At 40.7% G+C, this 20,779-nt stretch overlaps 1 protein-coding gene across 1 annotated transcript in view; it reads right to left on the bottom strand.

Annotated features, from left to right (window-relative positions):
- The window catches only part of sntb2 (syntrophin, beta 2), a 41,692-nt gene extending 21,820 nt beyond the window's left edge, over positions 1–19,872 (bottom strand). Inside the window, exon 1 of the mRNA XM_051692059.1 lies at positions 19,115–19,872. Within this exon, the coding sequence (XP_051548019.1) occupies positions 19,115–19,643 (529 nt within the window). The 5' untranslated portion in view covers positions 19,644–19,872. The remainder of the gene's footprint in view (positions 1–19,114) is intronic.
- Positions 19,873–20,779: the final 907 nt, after the last annotated feature.

Here is a 20,779-nt window from a genome sequence, read left to right as displayed (position 1 = left end):
GATTCCTCAATTTATTTTTTCATTAAAATTAAATTAAAATGACCCCAGTGTGAAATTGATATTGTGTTTTATTCACAATGTCTAAGATTAATTGTCCATGTATCGTGATCATGCGCTTTTGTGTTTTTTGTTGCGATTGCTGTTTTGAGATACAATAGTGCGATGAAGTTCCGAATTAGAAAATCACTGTATGGTGTCAATCCTTTGAAAAAATAAATGAGGAATATGCATTTATAAACACTTTGATAATAAGAATTGGGATGCACCGGTGGGTTTCCGGGGACGCCATGCGAGAAGCAGACGCGTGAGACACGAGCTCTGCGAACTTTGCTAGTTTTTTTAATTATTTTCATGTTGTGATCCGGTGAGATTCGATACACCCAATTACATACTTGCTCTTTGAGGTAAATATGGCAAGAAAGTCAAAATCCTCAGACTCTGGAGACATTAAAAGACACTTGTGTGTTCAAGCTGAGGCTTCTGACGGGACTGCGGACCAGAGACTCGATTTGGACGGCACGTCGGGAGCAGATATTCAGCATCAGTTGTCCAACATGTCGGTGATGCTGACGAAGGTTCTTGCTGACTTGGAGGATCTCGCTGTAATACGTCGATCGATTACGGCGATGGAAACAAAATTCTCCGAGTTGTTTACAAGAGTGACAGAAGTTGAAAAACGAATCGATTATCTTGAGTCATCGGAAAGGGAATTAACCACTAATCCGCCCGCGTCCAAAACAGGGAGATGCATTCTGGCCAAATTTCTGAGATCATCCGATAAAGATCTCGTGTTGCGCCAGGCGAGGAGCAAAGGGAAGCTTTCTTGGAAGAATCACAATATTTTCTTGTTCCCAGACTTTTACATCAGAAAAAGATCTCGTTTGCTCTGATGTTTCCGGCCAAACTGAGAATAGAAAAGAAGAATGGTCGCAAAGTATTTACTTGTCCAAATCTGGCACTCTCCTTCATAAATACATTGGAGTAAGCCATTTGATGTTTCTTATATTAGTGGACTGACTCGCGGTTCAGGGACTCTATTATCTGAGGAAGCTGGGTGCCATTTTTGTTTTTTTTTGCGCTGGCTCCGCCTAGCGGCTGGAGTTTGTTTTATGGCATGACTCCAAGAAACTTTTGCATTGACGGAAGATCTTTTCTACACTGAAGTTTCTGGCCAGATTGAGAGTGGACACTATGGATGACCGCAAAATATCGACATGCTCACATAAAGGATGTCTTTTATAAAGTTGATGGGCTGAGTAAGTTATGGTGTATTTTATTTTTTATTTTTTTTGCGGCATCCCAGTTAGTATGGCTCTTGATCATCCGAGGAACCGGGATGCCGGTTTTGTTTTTCGTGCTGGCTCCGCCTAGCGGCTGGAGCTTGTTCTGTTCAATATCACTCCTTTGGAACAGCTGTGGATAAATCTGTTTGTTCTTTGTGCTTATTCCTCCTGCTGGCTGGAGTCTGTTTTGTTGAATATTTTTGTGTGACATTGGAATGATTATGTCATCCGCTGAACTCATAACAGCTGGCTCACTGAACAGTTGTTTGTCTGTCCGAGAAAACTGAATGGCTTAATATCAGCTGGAGTTTATTTTGTGGAGGAACACACCTTCGAGATGGTTCTGTGAATGAATCTACATGTTTTTTCTGTTATTCTGCCTGTTGGCTGGGGTCTGTTATACAAAGTATTTTCTGTTATGTAATTTTGCCTTACAAAATTTGTATAGAAGCACCGGACTTGAGCAATCTGATGGCAAAGTTGTCGCGGGGGCTCTCGTAGGCATACGTGGACTCTGAGTTTTAAGGGATTGACGCCGGTTGGCGCTGTCGTGCGCGGGGTTAATGCGCACGTTTTTCTTTTTTCTGTTTGTTTTGTTCAGGGGGAAGTTCAGGGTTTGATTGTTGCATTAATGGGGAATGTGGTCTGTATAATGTTTTTGACACACAATTTATTTATTTTTATTATATCAATATGTCAAATGTTAATGAGTGTACTCTCTCTCCACATGGAATGTGAATGGGTTGGGGCACCCCATAAAAAGAAGGAAGGTTATTTCTTTTCTTAAACGTAAGAAATATGATATAGTGTTTCTTCAAGAAACACATTTTTCCCCGCAGGAAGCTGAAAAATTTGGGAAGATATGGGGTGGACATGTTTTTTTTTAGTGCTGGCTCAAGTAAGAGCAGAGGAGTCATTATATTGGTAAATAAACATCTACAATTCAAATGCCTCAAACAGATTAAAGATAAATTAGGAAGAGTCATTATTGTTTTAGCTGAAATTCAGGGGCAAAGGTTGCTTTTGGCTAATATTTATGCGCCTAACGCTGATGATCAAGGCTTTTTATAGATCTTGAAGGGATGTTGCAAGCTGCTGGCACCCCTCATGATATAATATTGGGAGGAGACTTTAATCTTTTGATGGACTCAGTCCTTGATCACAGTGAAGCAAAAGTGTGTAAGCCCCCTAGAGCAACAATGACGCTTCACAGGATGTGTAAAAATCTTGGTTTTCCGGATATTTGGCAACTTTTGAACCCATCTGGTAGGGAATATACATTTTTTTTCATCAGTCAATAAGATTTATTCTAGAATAGATTTATTTTTTATATATAAGTCCCTCATTTCATCTGTTGTTGATTGCTCAATTGGAAACATCTTAGTCTCAGATCACGCCCTGGTGAGTTTGGAGATGTTGCCATATACAGAGAAAAAGAAATCATATAGTTGGCGCTTTAATGTGTCCCTGTTGCAAAATCCTGAATTCCAACAAATGGGTGCAGTTCCGATCAACACAGCAGTCGTGACAGTGATGAGACATATACCAATTTACAATAACATCAAATTAACACAACACAATTTAAACATCTGTTATACATAATTACACTCAACTTAAAACATCAAATTAACACAACACAATTTAAACATCTGTTATACACATAATTACACTCAACAATATACAAATAATAACATACACTGTACAGTATACAATATGCTGTTTTTGTTTTTTTACTATATAGATACACATTATTCAGTAAAAATTAAAAATTAATATATATATATATATATATATATATATATATATAGAATGTACAGTATTGTACTGTATTGACATTCAGGCTGTCGGTTGATAGTCAGTTGTTAAGAGAGACATAATATAAAAATAGTAATATAATTTATGACAGTCCGGTGTGAGATAAAAGAGTAATAAAGTGCAGGGCTGATGTATTTTGATCGTGGGAGATCAAAAGTTCAAAAGTCTGATTGCTTGGGGGAAGAAGCTATCATGGAGTCGGCTGGTGCGGGTCCTGATGCTGCGATACCGCCTACCTGATGGTAGCAGTGAGAACAGCCCATGGCTCGGGTGGCTGGAGTCTCTGATGATCCTCCGAGCTTTTTTCACACATCGCCTTGTATATATTTCCTGGAGGGAGGGAAGCTCACCTCCGATGATGTGTCTGGCAGTTCGCACCACCCTTTGCAGTGCTTTGCGGTTGTGGGCGGTGCTATTGCCGTACCAGGCGGAGATACAGCCAGTCAGGATGCTCTCCACAGTGCAGGTGTAGAACCGTGTGAGGATGTGGCGGTTCATTCCAAACTTCCTCAGCCGTCTCACGAAGAAGAGGCGCTGATGAGCCTTCTTCACAACGACTTCAGTGTGGACGGACCATGTGAGTTCCTCAGTGATGTGGACACCCAGGAACTTGAAGCTGCTGACTCTCTCCACTGGTGCTCCATTGATGGTGATGGGACTGTGTTCTCTGTCTTTTCTTCTGAAGTCCACCACAAGCTCCTTTGTCTTACTGACGTTGAGGGAGAGGTTGTGCTCCTGACACCAGTGTGTCAGAGTGTGCACCTCCTCTCTGTAGGCTGTTTCATCATTGTCAGTGATCAGACCTACCACCGTCGTGTCATCAGCAAACTTAATGATGGCATTGGAGCAATGTGTTGCCACAACAGTCATGTGTGTACAGGGAATACAGTAGTGGGCTGAGAACACAGCCCTGCGGGGCTCCAGTGTTGAGGGTTAGTGATGAGGAGATGTTGCTGCCTATTCTAACCACCTGGCGTCTGCTTGACAGGAAGTCCAGGATCCAGCTGCACAGCGAGCTGTTTAAGCCCAGAGCCTGGAGTTTCTCATCTAGCTTGGAGGGCACTATGGTGTTGAATGCTGAGCTGTAGTCTACAAACAACATTCTCACATAAGTGTTCTTTTTTTCCAGGTGGGAGAGAGCAGTGTGTATTGTAGATGCAATGGCATCATCAGTGGAGCGGTTGTTGCGGTAAGCAAACTGCAGCGGGTCAAGATTGAGTGGCAAGACAGAGCAGATGTAATCTCTGATTAGTCTCTCAAAGCATTTGCTGATCATAGGGGTCAGAGCAACAGGACGCCAGTCATTTAAACAAGTTATTTTTGATTGTTTTGGAACAGGCACAATGGTGGATGTTTTAAAGCATGTGGGGACTACAGACAAAGAGAGGGAAAGGTTGAAAATGTCCGTAAAAACACCAGCCAGCTGGTTCGCGCACGCTTTGATGACGCGGCCTGGAATGCCATCTGGACCCGCGGCTTTGCGGATATTCACCCGTCGGAAGGATCGGGTTACATCCGCTACAGAGTCGGAGAGTGAACTAACCTCTGTAGCTTCGGCCGTGAGAGCTCTCTCCGCGAGGGCGGTGTTATTTCCCTCGAAACGAGCATAAAAAGTATTTAGCTCATCCGGTAGAGAGGCAGCGGTGTTCATGGCGGAGTTTTTATTCCCTTTAAAGTCCGTGATGATGTTAATTCCCTGCCACATGCTTCTAGAGTTGGTGGTGTTAAGCTGTCCTTCAATCTTGCTCCTGTACTGGCGTTTTGCTGTTTTGATAGTTTTTCGGAGGGCATAACTGGCTTGTTTATGCTCCTCCGCGTTCCCAGAATTAAAAGCGGAGGTCCGCACATTAAGTGCCGTGCGAACATCGCTATTGATCCACGGCTTCTGATTCGGATAGATTCGTACAGTTCTGGTCGGAATCACTTCCTCTACGCACGTTCTAATGAAACACATTACGCTATCAGCGTAAAGCTCGATGTCGTCATCAGAGGCGGACCGGAACATCTCCCAGTCCGTGTGATCAAAACAGTCCTGTAGCGTAGAGTCTGATTGGTCCGACCAGCACTGGATCGTTCTGAGGGTGGGTGCTTCCTGTTTCAATTTCTGCCTGTAAGCGGGCAGAAGCAGAATGGAAGAGTGGTCCGATTTGCCAAATGGTGGGCGGGGGAGGGATTTGTAGCCATCCCGGAACGGAGAGTAGCAATGGTCCAAAACCCGGTCCCCTCGTGTGTTGAAACTAATGTGCTGGTGATATTTTGGTGCGACTGATTTTAAACTGGCTTTATTAAAGTCCCCGGTCACAATGAACGCGGCCTCAGGGTGCGCGGTTTCCTGCTCACTTATACTCCCATACAGTTCCTTGAGTGCCCGGTCTGTGTCGGCTTGTGGGGGAATGTACACAGCAGTGATAATGACCGCTGTGAATTCCCTCGGTAGCCAGAATGGTCGACACAGAAGCATAAGAAATTCCAGATCAGGAGAACAGAAAGACTTGATGGAATGTACGTTCCTCTGATCACACCAGGATTTGTTGATCATAAAACATACACCACCTCCTCTAGTTTTACCTGAGAGGTCTTTCGCTCCGTCCGCTCGGAGCATGGAGAACCCCGCGGGTTCAATGGCTGAGTCTGGAATCTCCGCAGACATCCAAGTTTCTGTTAGGCAGATAATGCAGCAGTCCCTCGTCTCTCGTTGGAAAGAGATCCGTGCTTTCAGCTCGCAGAGCTTGTTATCCAGAGACTGAATATTTGCCAGTAGAATAGTGGGTAGCGGGGGTCGATTTGCACGGCGTCTTACTCTGATGAGAACGCCGGCTCTGTTTCCCCTTTTCCTTCTGCGTTTCCGCGGCCGTGCTGCCCAGACAAAGGGCTCCGCTTGCGTGTTTGTAAACAGCGGGTCGGCATTGAGGAATGTGAAGTCCGGTTTTCGGTGTGAGATCGCTGAACCAATGTCCAAAAGTGTTTGTCTGTCGTAGACAATAAGGCAGACAACATCCAAGACAAAAAACATAAGAATTGTAAACAAAACAAACAAAACATTGCTATGTTGTGTCGGAGCTCGCAACGCAGCAGCCATACTCGGCGCCATCTTGAGTCCAAAAAAGTGATTTGATTTGATTTGAAATGTTAAAGACCAAAATCAATGTTTATATAGAGACCAACTGCTCCTCAGTATCCTCTGTGGGCGTGGCTTGGGAGGCACTTAAGGCAGTTCTTAGGGGTCGGATCATACAGTATGCCTCATTCACCAAAAAATCCAAAGCACGAGAACTCGTGGAGTTGGAAGAGAATATTAAAAGTGCAGTGGCAGAGCTGAAGCGCAGAATGTCATCTGATGGCCTCAGAGAATTGACTAGATTGAAATACAGATATAATGCTATTTTGTCACGGAAAGTGAAGTTGTGGTTATTCAGGGCAAGACAGTCATACTTTGAGTCAGGGGACAAAGCAGGAAAACTTTTGGCTAGATATATAAAGCAGAGAGAGTCTTTTTCTACGATTCCCTCAGTGAAATCTGCTGGTGGTGAAATATTTACCTTGGCCACTGATATTAATAATGCTTTTAAAGAATTCTATATTGACCTTTATAGTTCCACGTCTTCGTCTACTGATGAAGATATTAGAAACTTTGTGGAACCATTAAAACTTCCTAAACTGACGACTGAGCAAAGAAATTCTCTTGATTCTGAGATAACCTTGGAGGAGCTTGACGAGGTAATTAAGGCTTTACCTACTGGCAAAGCTCTGGGGCCAGATGGTTTTGCTGCTGAATTTTTTAGATCCTATGCTACAGAACTGACTCCACTTTTGTTAGAAGTTTATACTGAATCATTAAAGAATGGAAAGCTTCCTCCAACCATGACACAAGCCTGGATCAGTCTGATTCTTAAAAAGGACAAAGATCCAAGCAAGTGTAAAAGTTACCGTCCAATTTCCCTGATCCAGTTAGATGTAAACATTTTGTCAAAAATTTTGGTTAATCGATTAAGTAAAGTTATGACTTCACTTATACATATAGATCAGGTGGGGTTTATTCGGGGCCGTAGCTCTTCTGATAACATCAGGCGTCTCATCAATATCATGGTGGTCAGTAGCGAATGATCAATCTCCGGTCGCTGGCATCTCACTTGACGCCAAAAAGGCGTTTGACATGGTAGAATGGGATTATCTTTTTACGGTTTTGGAAATAAACGGGTTTGGGAGTATATTTATTGGATGGATTAAGTTACTTTATAGACACCCAGTAGCGGCGGTACAAACAAATGGACTAATTTCAGATTATTTTACTTTGGATAGGGGCACCCAGCAGGGTTGCCCTCTTTCCCCATTATTGTTCTGTCTTGCCCTGGAACCATTAGCAGCCGCGATAAGAGAGGAGGATGATTTTCCAGGGGTGGTGGCGGGAGGTATAGCGCATAAACTCTTGCTTTACACAGATGATATTCTATTAATTGTATCTGACCCCAGTAGATCTATGCCTTGCCTCCACAGAATTATTAATTCCTTTTCTAAGTTTTCAGGATATAGAGTCAATTGGTCTAAATCCGAAGCTTTGGCTCTGACAGCGTACTGCCCAGAAACGGCTTTCCAGCTGGGCGCTTTCCAGTGGCCCAAACAGAGCATCAAGTATTTGGGTATCTTATTTCCAGCAAATTTGTGTGATTTAGTTAGAGTTAATTTTTAATTAATAAAACGGTTTTCGAGTGATGTGGAAAGGTGGGCTTCATTACATTTATCTATGATTGGGAAGGTTAATGTTATTAAAATGAATTGTATTCCAAAATTCAATTACTTACTGCAGTCTCTCCCTGTAGATGTCCCCTCTCTTATTTCAAGCAATTTGATAGCATAGCAAAGTCTTTCATTTGGAATGGCAAGCGTCCCAAATTTCATTTCAATAAGTTACATAGGCCGATTGACAAAGGTGGGCTAGGCCTACCCAAGATTTTATTTTATTATTATGCATTCGGTCTCAGACATTTGGCACATTGGTCGCTTCCACCTGAGAGAGCCCCTCCCTGGTTCTGTATAGAACAGGAAGTTCTTGCCCCTATTTCGCCACTGCAGAGCCTATCAAATTAATCGGAGAAGCTAAAGTACATCCCGTTATCTCGCACTTAAACTCGGTATGGACTAAAGTGTCCAGACTGTTTAATTCTGACATTTTTTTAAATGTTGCCTCGAGCATATGGCTGAACCCCAAACTATGCATCAACTAGTCCCCTTTTTTGCTGGTCAGAGTGGATTGGGAGGGGGGTTACTACACTCGGTGACCTGTATGAGAATGGGGTGTTGAGATCCTTTCAAAATTTGGTTCAACTTTTCGGGATTCCTAGATCTCAGTTCTATAAGTATTTACAGCTGCGTCACCTGCTCTGTACTGTTTTTGGGAGTGGTTTACACCCTCCTAAAGCGGCAGATACTCTGGGAGAGGTGATTACTGCTTTTGGAAAAGGTCACGAGGCATCCGTGTATTACTCCCTACTAATTCAGAGTATGGGAGACGGAACTTTAACTTCTCTTAAGAGATTATGGGAGAAAGATCTAAATTTGGTATTGGAGGAGGGACAGTGGGCTGGGATTCTAAAAAATGTCAAATCTGCATCCAGAGACGCAAGGGTTCGCCTCATGCAATTTAAGATTTTACATAGAGTCTACTGGACCCCCTCTAGATTGCATAGGCTTGGTCTTAAAGACACACCCACCTGCTGGCGATGTCAAATAGAAGATGGAGACACAACCCATGTCTTTTGGGGATGTGTTAAGATGCAGGAATTTTGGATGAGGATTCAGAGTTTTATATGCGAGGTTTTGGCCTCTCAAATTTTATTTTGCCGCAGACTCTGTATCTTTGGAGATGGGGCAGTCATTAATTTGGAGAATAAGCACTTGAAAAACTGGGTCCTGTCTAGTGTTACGATCGCCAGACAGATCACTTTGAGGAGTTGGAAGTCGGCTGGAGCACCCCCTTTCCAGGAGTGGTGTTCAGAGATGGCCAGAGTGGCAGCTCTTGAGGAGGGGGTATCCAGAAGACTGGGGAGTCTGGACATGTTTGAGAAGAAGTGGGGCAGATATCTGTCTTTCTTGGAGGGCTCTCGGGGAGGGACAGTGGAGAGAGAGGTGTAGGGGTTTTATGTGTGTGATTTGTTTTATTTATTTTATTTTTATATTAATTAATTTATTTATTTTTGTTGTGTGTCTATGGTTGTGTGACCACTGGGGTGTTGTATATTGATTCTGTATATGTGTGTTCTGCTATGTATATATTTAATGGTTGAATCAATAAAAAAAAAAGTTAATAAAAAAATAAAATAAAATAAAAAAAAAGAATTGGGATGCACCGATATGACCGATATGACTGCACTTTTTTTGCAGTTCTACACAATAATACTCACATTTTACATAATATGATAGAAAAGTACACGTTAATATTATGCATATTTAACATGCTGTATGGATGCATCTGAAAGTAAAAGATATCATCTCTCAGCACCCCACAGTCACATATCTACAGCACCACCAATACATTCAGTTAGTTATAGTCCCTACTCATACACATCCCTAGTGAGCAGTCCATGCTCACTGGTGCATTCTGGGAATTTCTAGGAGAAAGTGTTTTAGTGCACTGCAATGGTTTTGACAAAAGGACACAGCCCTAGAAACAACTGACTCCCTGGACAGTGTACTTATTGAACTAGAAATTGGTTGGAGACATTTATCGACTCTGATGTTATATAGATTTTTTTAGGCCAAACCGTATTAGTCTACCAATAATTCTAAACAAATTAAATGAATATTCTGGGTACAATACAAGTTAAGCGCAATCAAAAGCATTTGTGGCATAATGTTGAAATGTGAAAAAGTGAACATAGATTACCTTTCATTGAAGCACATAAGATTTTATAAACAAGCATTATAATATTATAATGTGAAGGTGAGTAAATATTGTAAAATTACGTGTTTGTTAAATTTCAGCAATTTTGTTTCTCTTTTACTTTGAATCATTATTAAATTGAATTACATCATACATTTGTAACAGCAGTAAATCGACCAACATGCTCTCTAAATATCTGTCCGACTAGGAAAGGTAGTCACTCAAGTCACATTATATTGTATTTTAAATGGTAGATAGCAGTTTAGTCATCAAATTTAATTAATTTGCACATGAAGAAATTGTTAATATATTAGGAAGGAAATAACAGTACACACAGTAGTCCAGCAACCATGGATGTCATCTCCATGTTAGCAATCGCATTTTCTCAAAAACAGCAAATCAAACTAATTGTACATACAGTTCACAGTGAATAAGACGTTTACTTATAGCACACGTGAAGCACTTTTAAGTTGCACTCACGTGCTTGTGCGGATCCAGCGCGAGCAGCAATCGCCTGACTGTTTGAACGGCCTGGATCGCTTGCTTGGATTGTCACAGAGTGACCGTCATGATTTGTGAATGAGAGCAACTTTTGATCCTGTTCCTGAAGTTTTGATTCTGGCTGATAGAATACACGCGTCAGAGGAAGACATTAGATAAGCACTCGACGGGAAGAAAACGCTGGATTTTCATGAAGTTCGTGAATTACATTTGTTTAAACGAGATATCTGCATATTTGCAGACGGTGTATGATATTAGTTTTGATATTTGCCTTTTTATCATTAGACAAGACAGTTAAAAGTTACAGGGAACTGTTGAGGAGAGAGGGAGAATGAAACAGGCAAGCACTTTAACATTATGAGCTCAAATACGTCTGCCGTGGCTCTGATATGCGGACTGTTTAAATGACACTGTGTTGCACACCGGCCTACTACTGTAGGAACACGATGCACGTAACAAAACAAACTGTGACTGGTCGTTTACATGTTTCACACACGTCACATGCAAGCAGGCGATTCTCGGCGCCCTCAAGAAACAAAATCAGCCAAGCAGGATAATTTATCGGCAGATAATTAAAAAAATTCTAATTATCGCAGATTTATCGGCCTCTGCAATATATTGGTTGACCACTAATAAAAATAGCTGATATTTCGATGTGAAAGTTACTTTATATAGGTCCACAACAAGAACATTCAGGCTTATCAATTTTAAAAGTTTAATATCTTGATTTGAAATAATAAAAAAAGGGGTTGATCTCAAGTGGTGATTACCTCTATGTATTGGTATTGCAAAAACACCATTTTTTTCTTTTTATTTTACTTGGTTTAACCTCGGTGGCCATCTTTGTGTCATGGTGCACGACAAATTTTGGTTACACAGATGTTTACGGAAACCTCAATATCTCGGCTCAGGATGGTCCTAGCTCCTTGGAACAAAAACTGATCTCGAGCACATTACTAGGTACATGTACATATGTAAACATTTAGCACATTCTTGTTCCCAAGACTTAAACCTAGTCCTAATTAGTGCCCGACCGATATATCAGTATGTCCTACAGAGCGCACTCCGACTCCATTGTTTACAGAGCTGACTCTGAACTGACGGTGGCTCTGCAGAAAGGGCGGAGTTAAGCAGTGCGGTGTTAAGCGTAAGTTGCTAACTAGTTTGTGAAATACATACTGGAAAGTTAATAAACAATGACCCCATCATTTTCCCTTTTCAATATAACTAATATAACGTTAACCCTGTCCCTGACAACCATGTCACTCATGTCTGTTTGCTGTTAGCCAGCTATAGTTTGTCAGTGCAGTCAGTAATGTAGCAGATTGAAAGGTAAACATCAGAGCATCTTTTTGCAGCTCAGCAGACAATGTTGCAGTGGTGGATTGTGTATGATGAGTGTTGATTTCACGCTACGCTGTTACCTAGTTGGCGAGGCGCAATGCTGGTCCATCTTTTACTCTCCGTGACAACGTGCTTATAGCTAACTAGCTAACCATGTAGCTACTTTCATTGCTTGTCAGCTGAGCAGAAGCTAATGAGTAAACATGTATTCACCAAACTGTCTCGGCAGGTGTAAATGCTTCTTGTTTTACAACCTGACAATAATTGACTGGCAGTATTAAAATAGTCAGCATTTGACTGATACTAAACAGTACTGATGTTTATTTAGCTATTTATTTTATTTATTCTTTATTTTAATGGTCAGCATTTGACTGATACTAAACAGTAATGATGTTTATTTAGCAATTTATTTTATTTTTATTTATTCTTTAAATGGTCAGCAACTGACTGATACTGAACATACAGTACTGATGTTTGAGCTATTTATTGTATTTTTATTTATTCTTTATTTTCCTCAGTGTTCATTTCTAGAATTTGTTGACAATGTATAATAATAATGTAAAATATTCATGATAAAAATATTTAAGAAAGCAGCCTTCTGAGTACCTTTGCATAGTCATATCTGTGCAAAATCAGTGAACAATCCAAATAGAAAAGGTCTGTTTTCATTCCAGCTCAAAAATTAACTACATCGGCCACCATATCGGTAATCGGTGAATTTTCCTTCTCTAAAATAGGTATCAGTCTCAAAAATCCCATATCGGTCGGGCTCTAGTCCTAATGTAATGATCAAGATCAAGATTTCTGAAACTTCCACTTTTAGGGTCAATTTATAATGGGAAGGGTTCGAGTCTCAGTCCTTATTTTTTTAAGGGGTACCTAGGTAAGTGTAGTGTGCATGCAGAACATTTCAGATTTGAGATTTCTCTTTTTTTTCTTTTTATGAGGGCGAGTAAGTGCAATTTTTGAGCATTTCTCCTCACGTTCGGGTTTATTATCTCTGGTGGGGGACTAGATAGGAATCTGAAATTTTCACAGACATAAGTCCTCTATGGCAGCATTCTGCTGTAAACATTGAGTTTGAGATTCCACTGGTTGAGCTAGTGCTAGTAGAAATCTGGGGAAAAGCCTACTTTATTCATGCATTGAGAAATGAACAGATGTAATAAGTATTACAAATAAAAAAAAATGAACAGTATTTTACAGTAATTATATTTATGATTGACATACCACAATTTCAAGCTACATGTTTGATTTGAAGCTATGAGATTTCCTCACTCAGTCTCTCATTAAAGTTGTGGGAGCATCCGGTGGCAATAGTCAACTCGGCAGGTGTCAGTTTTCTGAGAACACTGTTTATGGGAACCCATGCTTTGTCCTCAGCAGATATCTTGAATGATGTTCTTGGTCCAGGTGGGTGGAAGAATTTTACAAAAACATCTCAGTATTCCATGCTGATATCAACTAAGCCTAACCAACACTGGTCATCATAAACGCAAGCAACACAGTCATTATTCCGTAGGATCAGGGGGACAGATTTCATAGCTGCATGTTTTTCAAACTCTTGCAATGCAGATGTACTCTGATACCGCCTCAAAATTGTGAAAATTTCTTGTACCCAGAATTCTCTCACACTTATCGAACCTGCCCTTGAGTTTCAGTTCATGGAGTTCAGTTACTTCCTTGCTTTTGATGTAGATGTATGTAACTCCCTTAATCTTCTCATTGCAAAAGAGGAACATATCTTCACAGGTGAGGATTTGACCCTCTGTTGTCCTCTGCAAACAGGCTTTTGTTTTTTCCAACCCCCTCACACGCATTTTTGCCATGGGACGTTGCGAAGAAGTTCCAAGTGTGGACTGTTGGTTCACCCAGTGATGACTCTGGACTTCATCCTGAGTGATGATTGAATCATTTTCAAAAAAGTCACAGAGAACAATACACTCAGACTGAGTAAGGTTTGCCTTTCTGTCTTTAAGGAATGGAGACTGAGCCTTAGCAATGAAATGGTGTGTCTTTAACGCATTGAGTTTCTCAGCCAGAGCAGAGAATTCAACCCTAGGGAGAATGACAATAATCATATCTGCTCTGTCAGTCATAACCTACTGCTTAAAGGTGATGTTATCAGGAAGTGTGACATCTTTGTCTGACTATTCAAGCATCTGCAGTAAGGCCTCTATACCTGGACACTGGTCACACTTGTTGAGCATGCAGTCATAACAGTTTATGCCACAGACTAGAAGTTCCAGCAGGAGGACTTATATCTGTGAAAATTTCAGGTTCCTATCTAGTCCCCCACCAGAGATAATCAACCCAAAAGTGAGGGGAAATGTTCAAAAAAAGAGAAGTCTCAAACTTGAAATGTACTGCATGCACACTATTTTTACCTAGGTACAATTTAGGACTGAGACTCAAACCCTTCCCGTTATAAATTGACCCTAAAAGTGGAAGTTTCAGCGATCTTGATCATTACATTAGGACTTAAGGTCTAAGTCTTGGGATCAAGAATGTGCTATGTACATGTACCTAGTAATGTGCTCTAGAGATCAGTTTTTGTTCCAAGGAGCTTGGACCATTCTGAGCCGAGATATTGAGGTTTCCGTAAACATCTGTATAACCAAAATTTGTAGTGCGTCATAACACAAAGATGGCCGCCGAGGTTAAACCAAGTAAAATAAAAATAAAAAACTGGTGGTTTTGCAATACCAATACATAGAGGTAATCACAAAAAAAAAATTAGGAAAATTAAAAATGGTCAAGCAACCAACTTTACAATTATTGGACCACTTCAGATGGACTGACCCAAAGAGCTTTAGTATCAATTTAAAATATACACATAATTTAATACTATTAGAAATGAATTCAATATTGAATAATAAAACTTAAGCAATTGAAAAATAAGTAAATGATATGCACTAATAAGACTTATTTGTTCTTTCTTTCTAGCAACATGACACACAATAAAGATGTATTTGATGTGCCAGTGTGCTTTTTTTTTTTTTTTTTTTTTTTAACTAAGTAAAATCCTGTGTGTTCATGGCATCTCTGCCAGCAAATCCATGAAAGGAAGGGGTCTGGGTGGCATTCACACTTATATATCTGATATATCTATATTGGGGAGTGATTAAGCTTTTTTTATATTTTAAAACTGATCAATCATTATAGATATGCACTGTATTTATACATTTTACTTGAAATTATGTCATTTTTTAGGTTTTTTTGTGGCCAGTGTGGGAAAATGATCTGGAAAAAAAGTGTCTTTAGCTAAAATGCAAGACTGCCAAAAAAATATTTCTTGCAAACAAATAATTATTATAAAGAGCTGATTTGGTGGATTTCTAAAATTGTTTCTTTGAAGTGTGCTTTAAATTGGAGTGAGAGATACGGGAGGAGTGTCACTTTGATCAAAGTTGATTGGTCCAGTATCTGTATGAAATCTCTGATCGGGAACATTACCTGTCCTGGAGCAGGTTAGCTGTTAAGTGTATGTTACTATGGTGATGAACCTCAATGAAAACCTATCCACCTCACTTGAATTCATAGTTCACTCAAACTAAGTTTTAACTTACCTAGCTAGCTGCTTAATCCTGCTTTGTTACATAGGTCACTGGTCTGAATGCAGATTTTTAGATGCAGCCTTTTAAGGTTGAGTAATCATGCAAAGCCATATTGCTATTTCAAAGTCTACTGGTTTCAAAGCATTTTGGATGGTTTCCCCTCATAATGAAGTCTATAGCAAAGTGCCGCTTCAACTGTCACGTCTGTTACGCTGGTTTTTCCTCATTAATATGAGAATCAGAAAGAATACAAATTTATTATTGCATGTTCCAAGAAGCGCCAACCAGAAAATTTTAATCTAAAATTAATTAAGGGTCTTCCATTAAACTCAAATTAGCCATATCTCAAGTTTCATACCTTAAATGTACTGTATATTTGTGTGCATTTATTATTTTTGCTGCTAGCTGCATATTCAGTTGTTATGCTCTACAATACCATCATAGTAGGGCTGCAACTGACGATTCTTTTGATGATCGACTAATCTTTGATTCTTTCTTTAATTAACTGGATTAAAAATATCTAGTATCTACCATTTTTTCTGACGTTATTTGCACGCGCGTTTCAATAGCAACAACAACAAATCAATAATACCGACGGAGGACGCCAGGATCAGAGCTACGCTTTTGTTTATTTAGGGCTGTATATACGAACTTTGGCAGCACTGGAAAACGTAGGCAGCTGCCTTATCAGTTAATAGTTTAAACAACAGTGTTTTTGGATGAATGGAACTATCTGAACAGTTTAAAAAGCACTTTATTTCATCCTACCTTCATCCATCCTTATACAGCCTCCGAAGGCAGCTTTACCAGATTTATTCAGGTTAATTTAAACTGGGCTCACGAGGCGTGCTCCGCTCTGTCTGTGCGTTTATGTTGTTGTGTTTTCAGTTTGATGTTCTGTTTGATTGAAGTTTGTTGTTTGTCACTCCGGTTCCCGCATCCTCCTTTCCCGACTGTTACACTGGTGCCGAAACCTGGGAAAGGAGGAAGGGCACGCTGTCCGTGAGAACTTGCCACTGCCGTCCACCAGGAAGCAGAGGAGCCGCTGCCATCCGCCAGGAGGAGGAGGAGCCATTGCCGTCCACCAGGGGACGGAGCAGTCGCTGCCGTCCGCCAGCAGCCGGAGGAACCGCTGCCGTCCGCCAGCAGCCGGAGAAGTGGCTGAGGAGCAGGTGGGCTGCGTGCCCGTGGGAGCTGAAGAAGAGCGTCTCTTCTCTCTCTGTCACTCTGTTTGCTCTTTCTCTCTCCCCCTCCCTCCCCTAGTCTCTCTCAGATTCTCAGGAGGTGGGGAGGACCATCAGGTGGCGGAACAGCCTCCCCTCAAGAGATGGGGGTGGAGTAAGCCAGTCCGGATGGCGCCCCAGCCTGAATCGAGCGGTGGAGGAGTGTGACGAGGAGGAGGGTGTGGCCGGGCCGTGAGGATACATGCCCGGCACTTAGTTGCCTAATCAGTGGGAGGGAGATAATGGAAGAGCCGGGGACACCAGAGAGAGAAAGAGAGAGAGAGAGAGAGAGCGTGACACGCGGACTCTCTGTCTGTGCGTTTATGTTGTTGTGTTTTCAGTTTGATGTTCTGTTTGATTAAAGTTTTGTTGTTTGTTACTCCGGTTCCCGTATCTTTTCCCGAACTGCAACATTATTATATTACTATTATTATTATTATTATTACTACAGTGAATATTACATTTTACTATACAGTTGTAATATATTTTTATTCCATTTCTTCAATTTCAGAAATCTAGATTTTTTTTTTTTAATCATGCTTTTCTTATGATGAGTGTTTTTTGCCAGAAGCTTCACTTTTTCTGATAAACAGTTCGCTTCATGGTCCAGTGTAGACTTTTAAGTCACGTCTGAAATCTCATATCTTTACACTGGCCTGTGAGTCTGACAAATGAAATGTAGGACACAATTTTGGAGTGTTTGTATTTTAGATATTTAGATTACTGGTGTTTGTGTATGTGGAAATTTTGAAATGTTATGTTTTAAATGCTATTACTGTGAAGCGTTTTGGTCAACACTGTTGTTTTAAATGCGATATAAAGTTGAGTTGAGATTAAAGTGCAAATGCTGTTATTTAATGATTTATATAGTTTACATGTGCTGCGTGGTTCACAACGGATAAGTGCTCTGCTTTGTCAAATCATACAACGTGAATGATTCTCAATGTCTGTGGAGTTTCTAGTGTTTGAGCGGTCGGATTTAAAGTACGCAGCTCTTCCACAGTAAGATTGCAGCCTTTAGCAGTTTAATAAATCACACTAGGACATGTCACGATTTTAATTTGATTAATTGTCCATTTCAGTGTACATGGAGTAACAGAGCACATGTTCAAAATAAGCCTCAGTGCTCAGTACTACCAGTATTGCAGATACACTGGTATCATTACATCTTTTATATTTTAGTATCGACTTCAGTACCGAAGTACCGGTACTTTTGACAACACTAGTAAAGTTCAATTACCCACTCTCGATAAACATCCGTTTATTTATATCCGTCATCCCAGGAAAAATTTGATGTAGTAATCCAGAAATCACTTTATTTTTGTTACAGTCACACAGTACAGATGCAATGAAAACTCTCCCGATGAAGTCACACACACATGTGAAACAGGTGATTCTCTTTAGATAATTTGTTTGTTATATGTTATTTCTGTTAAACGAACTGTAAAATTAGCACAATCCTCTGAGTAGCTGGCTAGCAGTCTATTTACTAACAATGGCTATGGAGCTCTTCTTTCTCAATGCAGGTTTTTGACCAATGGTGGTTTTGTCTGCAGCACCTCCCACAGACCCTATATGCCTTAAAAGTAAATACCACTGAGTAGGAGCTAAAAATGTCCTTAGGTGTGAAAGCGATGAAAAGCACTAGACCCGGGGAAAGTACCTAATTCGGGCTTCAGTACCGTCAGTGGGAAAGGCCCTTATTAGAAAATTTTCATTTTTGGGTGAACTATCCCTTTAAGGTTTTTCTTAAGTTTAAGCACCTCCTTTCACTGACCACTTGAGAAAAAAGAAAAAAAAAAAAAAAAAAAAAACTTCTTAAAAGTTTCAATCCTGTTTTGTGTCCTATTCATGTAAAGTGCCCAGTGCGTTGCAAAAATACACACAACACACACCTACTAGTGATGAATGCATGTATGCTTGTTTTCATCTTCCTCTGAGCTGAGAACAGTGTGTTGAACTATCGTGAATTAGATAAAAAGCACACTCAAAAGAACAAAAATATCAAGAACTGTGACAACCTACTTTTGAGAGACAAGAAATAGATTTCTCTGAAACTAACTCTCAAATTTTGGGAGCCCAACTAAAGACATCGAGCCTATGAAAGTTTGTAGTCAGCTGCAGTGTGTAAACTCTAGCAGTGCTGAATGCATTTAACTTTTACCAGTATAAGAGCAAAACAGATGACCTCATGATACAATTAAAACTACTGTAAACTTCATCTTGTGCATTGTTTATGTTAATATAATTCACTACTGTCGTGAATCTGAGCATAAAATCAGTAGTGTAAATGCCAAATGAAGTTCATGCAGTAAACATGAAACAGACTCAAGCTACATTTTAAAACTTCATCTAGCTGTATTATGCTCGACATGCAAACTTGATGATCTTTATGTTATGATTAATTATTAAAAACACTGAGAATCGTTCACTTTGAATAAATAATAAAGTCGCACAAGTTCAGAGCGCAGTGCGGGCCTGAGTGAATCCCCGCGGATCGAGTGATCGTCTTACCCTCCAGAGTCACCTCCTTCCCGGCCTTCTTCAGCGCCTGCACCGCCGCGTCGTGCGTGGCGTCGCGGAGGTCACTGCCGTTGACGGACAGGATCGCGTCGCCGACACGCAGAGCTCGACTCTGATCGGCCGCTAAACCGGGGAAGATCTTCGAGATGAGGATGGGCATGCGGTTCTCCCGTCCACCTTTAATACTGATCCCAAGCCCGCCGGACTCCTGTTTGACAATCCGAACCCTCCGGACGCCCTCCGGTCCCACCGGGTCACAGTACACGCTGGACTCAGAGTCTGAGCCGGTCCCGTTGACCCGACTCGGGCTCTGATAAAGCTCTCGGTTCTGTTCATTGCCATTGGAAAGGCCATTTCTCAAGTGCGATTTGTGCTCCGGATAGACCGCGGGCCCGCTCGCTTCGCTCTCCACCGTTAGTGTGAGGGTGTCCCGGGTGAGTTCGGCGGAGACCCGAACCCATCGGTCGCTTAGCAGCAGGTCCAGATGACCCTGTTTCTCCGCGCGGGTCCACACGGCCATTATCAAACTTTAACTCATCATAAAGTTTAAACTCACTCGACACACCCACTTACACGCACTTTTCCCCAGAGGAAGGAAGAGCAGCAGAGTTTATTTATTACATTCAATAAAAGAAAAATATCATCCTCTTTCTACTGCCGCTGCGTGAATACGTGAACACGTCATGGAGAAACTAAAAAATATAAAACATCTTTAGATCGGACGGCGGAAATAACCACTAGTTTTGTATCTAATTCATTATTCATGAAGAGGCTGGTTCTTGAGTATCGACATTAATATTCACGAGAGAGGCGGGGGAAAACACATTTCTCCCACAATAGACTTTTTTTATATTAGCATTTTTTTTTTTTATATTGAGTGTAAGTTTATAACTTTATGCTTTGTGTTATATTACCCTGGAATTAGTTTAAAAAAATAAATTATCATGGCTGCAAGGGGGTTTCGATTACAGCTGCTGAGAGAGTGACCGTAAATTTGGCATCTTCTCCCATCTGTTTCTATTTTTTATCTTCTGGAAGTTCATTCAAATGTAATAGTTTACTTTTTCTTTGGAGCAAATGGGTAAGTGAAAATAATATTTGCTGTAGTCTCCCATTCACCGTTGTCGAAATTTACCCTGCAATCGTTTACTTCCGTGTTCCAAATCCTGGAGTGTGAAAAAGGTCTGTGGAATGCCAATGGAAAAAGACACCTTGCAATAAACTCACTTTACACAGTCACACCCACTTACACGCATTTTTCCCCAAAGTAAGAAAAACTGATTTTATTTCCATTAAAATAAATATTGGCCTAATCTCATATGTTTCCTTTGTGAACATGTGAGCAGGTTAAGAACTTAAAAACGGCAGTGATAACTATAACGTTCGTATCTGATTATTATCATCCAATTATTAATGAGAGAGGCGGGGATTTACTAGAAGTCACCCTCCTTCTCTAAAGCCAACGGAAAAGACTGAAAGCCTATCGACCCTCGTTACAGTAGTGATTAAGGGGTCTTATTTTCTCGTGGCTTATTGTTTTGATAATATGGCGACAACAGCATATGAAAAGAGACACCAATGTTCAATAATAAGATTATTCATAAGTAGCCTAAATCTAATAAGTTATAAGTATGCATAACAATATGGTTATAAGTA

The sequence above is a fragment of the Myxocyprinus asiaticus genome, chromosome 48 (assembly GCF_019703515.2).
Source record: "Myxocyprinus asiaticus isolate MX2 ecotype Aquarium Trade chromosome 48, UBuf_Myxa_2, whole genome shotgun sequence".
Lineage (NCBI taxonomy): Eukaryota > Metazoa > Chordata > Actinopteri > Cypriniformes > Catostomidae > Myxocyprinus > Myxocyprinus asiaticus.
The sequence above is the reverse complement of the archived record's forward strand: the minus strand, read 5'-3'. Positions and strand labels throughout refer to the sequence as shown.